Source organism: Acanthisitta chloris, unplaced genomic scaffold, assembly GCF_000695815.1.
Source record: "Acanthisitta chloris isolate BGI_N310 unplaced genomic scaffold, ASM69581v1 scaffold3939, whole genome shotgun sequence".
NCBI classification, from domain to species: Eukaryota; Metazoa; Chordata; class Aves; order Passeriformes; family Acanthisittidae; genus Acanthisitta; species Acanthisitta chloris.
In genome coordinates this window covers 1-1,676 of record NW_008692922.1, presented here as the reverse complement: position 1 = coordinate 1,676, position 1,676 = coordinate 1, and the positions used below count along the sequence as shown (strand labels likewise).

General features: G+C 52.7%; 1 protein-coding gene across 1 annotated transcript in view; it reads left to right on the top strand.

The window, feature by feature from the left end:
- LOC103809969 (transitional endoplasmic reticulum ATPase-like) overlaps nt 1-1,562 on the top strand; it is a gene marked incomplete at both ends in the record, with an annotated part of 15,687 nt that extends 14,125 nt beyond the window's left edge. Inside the window, 4 exon segments of the mRNA XM_009082843.1 lie at nt 2-94; nt 934-1,089; nt 1,412-1,484; nt 1,487-1,562. Of these exon segments, the coding sequence (XP_009081091.1) occupies nt 2-94; nt 934-1,089; nt 1,412-1,484; nt 1,487-1,562 (398 nt within the window).
- Nucleotides 1,563-1,676: the final 114 nt, after the last annotated feature.

The window sequence follows — 1,676 nt, the reverse complement described above, 5'->3', positions numbered from 1 at the left end:
CCGCCTGGATCAGCTCATCTACATCCCCCTGCCTGATGAGAAGTCACGTGTTGCAATTCTCAAGGCCAACCTGAGGAAATCACCAGTTGCCAAGGTAGGATCTGTGCTCTGACTGCATCTGGTTTGGGTTTGCTGTGTGCTGCTCATGTTCCTCACAGGCTGGGAACAGCACGAAGGGCTGGAAGCTGATCTGTGTGATAGGGTGGGAGAGAAAGCTTGAGCTCTGAGGCTAGGAATCAGCAGAGCTAGGTCACTTAGTGGAGTCCTGCACACAGTGCAGATCAGAAAAGCCTGTTACGATGAGATGGAAAAGTCTCGTACTCTTGAGAAAAAGTGTATATAGAACCCAGGGGTGGGAAATTCAAATTGAAGAGGAATCATTGCAGTGGGTTGATGCTGAACCCTGTCATAGGCAAGAGCTGTGTCTCTTGCCTAAGGACAGGCAATAATGCAGCTTGAGAGTTAGAGCAAAGCAGACATTAAGCGAGAGCTCAAGCCTTTTTGTGCCAAACTTACCTTTTTAGGTGCTGTTGGGAAGGAAAATTTCAAAGGAGGTTGCAGTACTACCCACTCAGTTGAGGGGGAGGAGGAGAAGGTTGGTTGTCTTGGCCTGCCTGTGCCCCATCTCCATTTCCCGTCTGGCAGTGTTTCATTTGACTCCTCATGCTGATACCTGAGCAAATCATATCCTAAATCTGCAAGTGCAGAGGCATTTACAGCCACTTTGTGGATTTGTGGTGGGTTTGGGGGGAGTGTGACCTGCTTTCACCTGTGCTTAACTTTTTCCAAAACCAAGAATCTCAACAGCTGATCTTCCCAAAACTGGCCACAGTTAAGGCAGTGCCTTGATACTATAGGACCTGAAGACCACCTCTGTCACCTGAGGATGAGGTGTTAAGGAAAGGCCTCTCTTGCTTTTGTGTTTTTCACTAGGATGTCGATCTGGATTTCCTGGCTAAGATGACCAATGGCTTTTCGGGGGCTGACCTCACAGAGATTTGCCAGCGTGCCTGCAAACTGGCAATCCGCGAGTCCATCGAAAGCGAGATCAGGCGAGAGCGCGAGAGGCAGACCAACCCTTCCGCCATGGCGAGTGGGGCACTGAGCTGCTGAACGTGTGCGAGGTGTCATGTGTTCCTCTGTCATCCTCAGGGATGAGTGGGCTCCTCTGCAGAGCACAGAGCTGGAGCACTTTGTTCTCAACTCGTGGGAGGTTGAGGACCCTCCTAGGGTGTCTCACGGTCAGCATTGCTCAGAAGGCACCTCCTGCAACCCTGACTCATGTGTACCTCTCCAGCCCCCACCTTGGTGGGTGATGGAGCATCCTGATCTGGAAGGAGGCTGTGGGTGGCTGTCAGGCACACAGAGTTTGGGCATGCAGCTCACCTGGGCCCTCTGTCCCGCTCTGCAGGAAGTGGAGGAGGACGATCCAGTTCCCGAGATCCGCAGGGATCACTTTGAGGAGGCCATGCGCTTTGCTCGCCGCTCAACGCCATCAGGAAATGCGAGATGTTTGCACAGACTCTACAGCAGAGCCGTGGCTTTGGCAGTTTCAGGTACCCGTGGGATGTGACTTGTGGGCAGTGCGGCTCTGCCAGACCGAGAGCACAGCACTGAGGCAGCTTTTTCTGTTGGGTTCTGGCAGCAAACCCCTTTCCCACTGCGCATTCCCATTC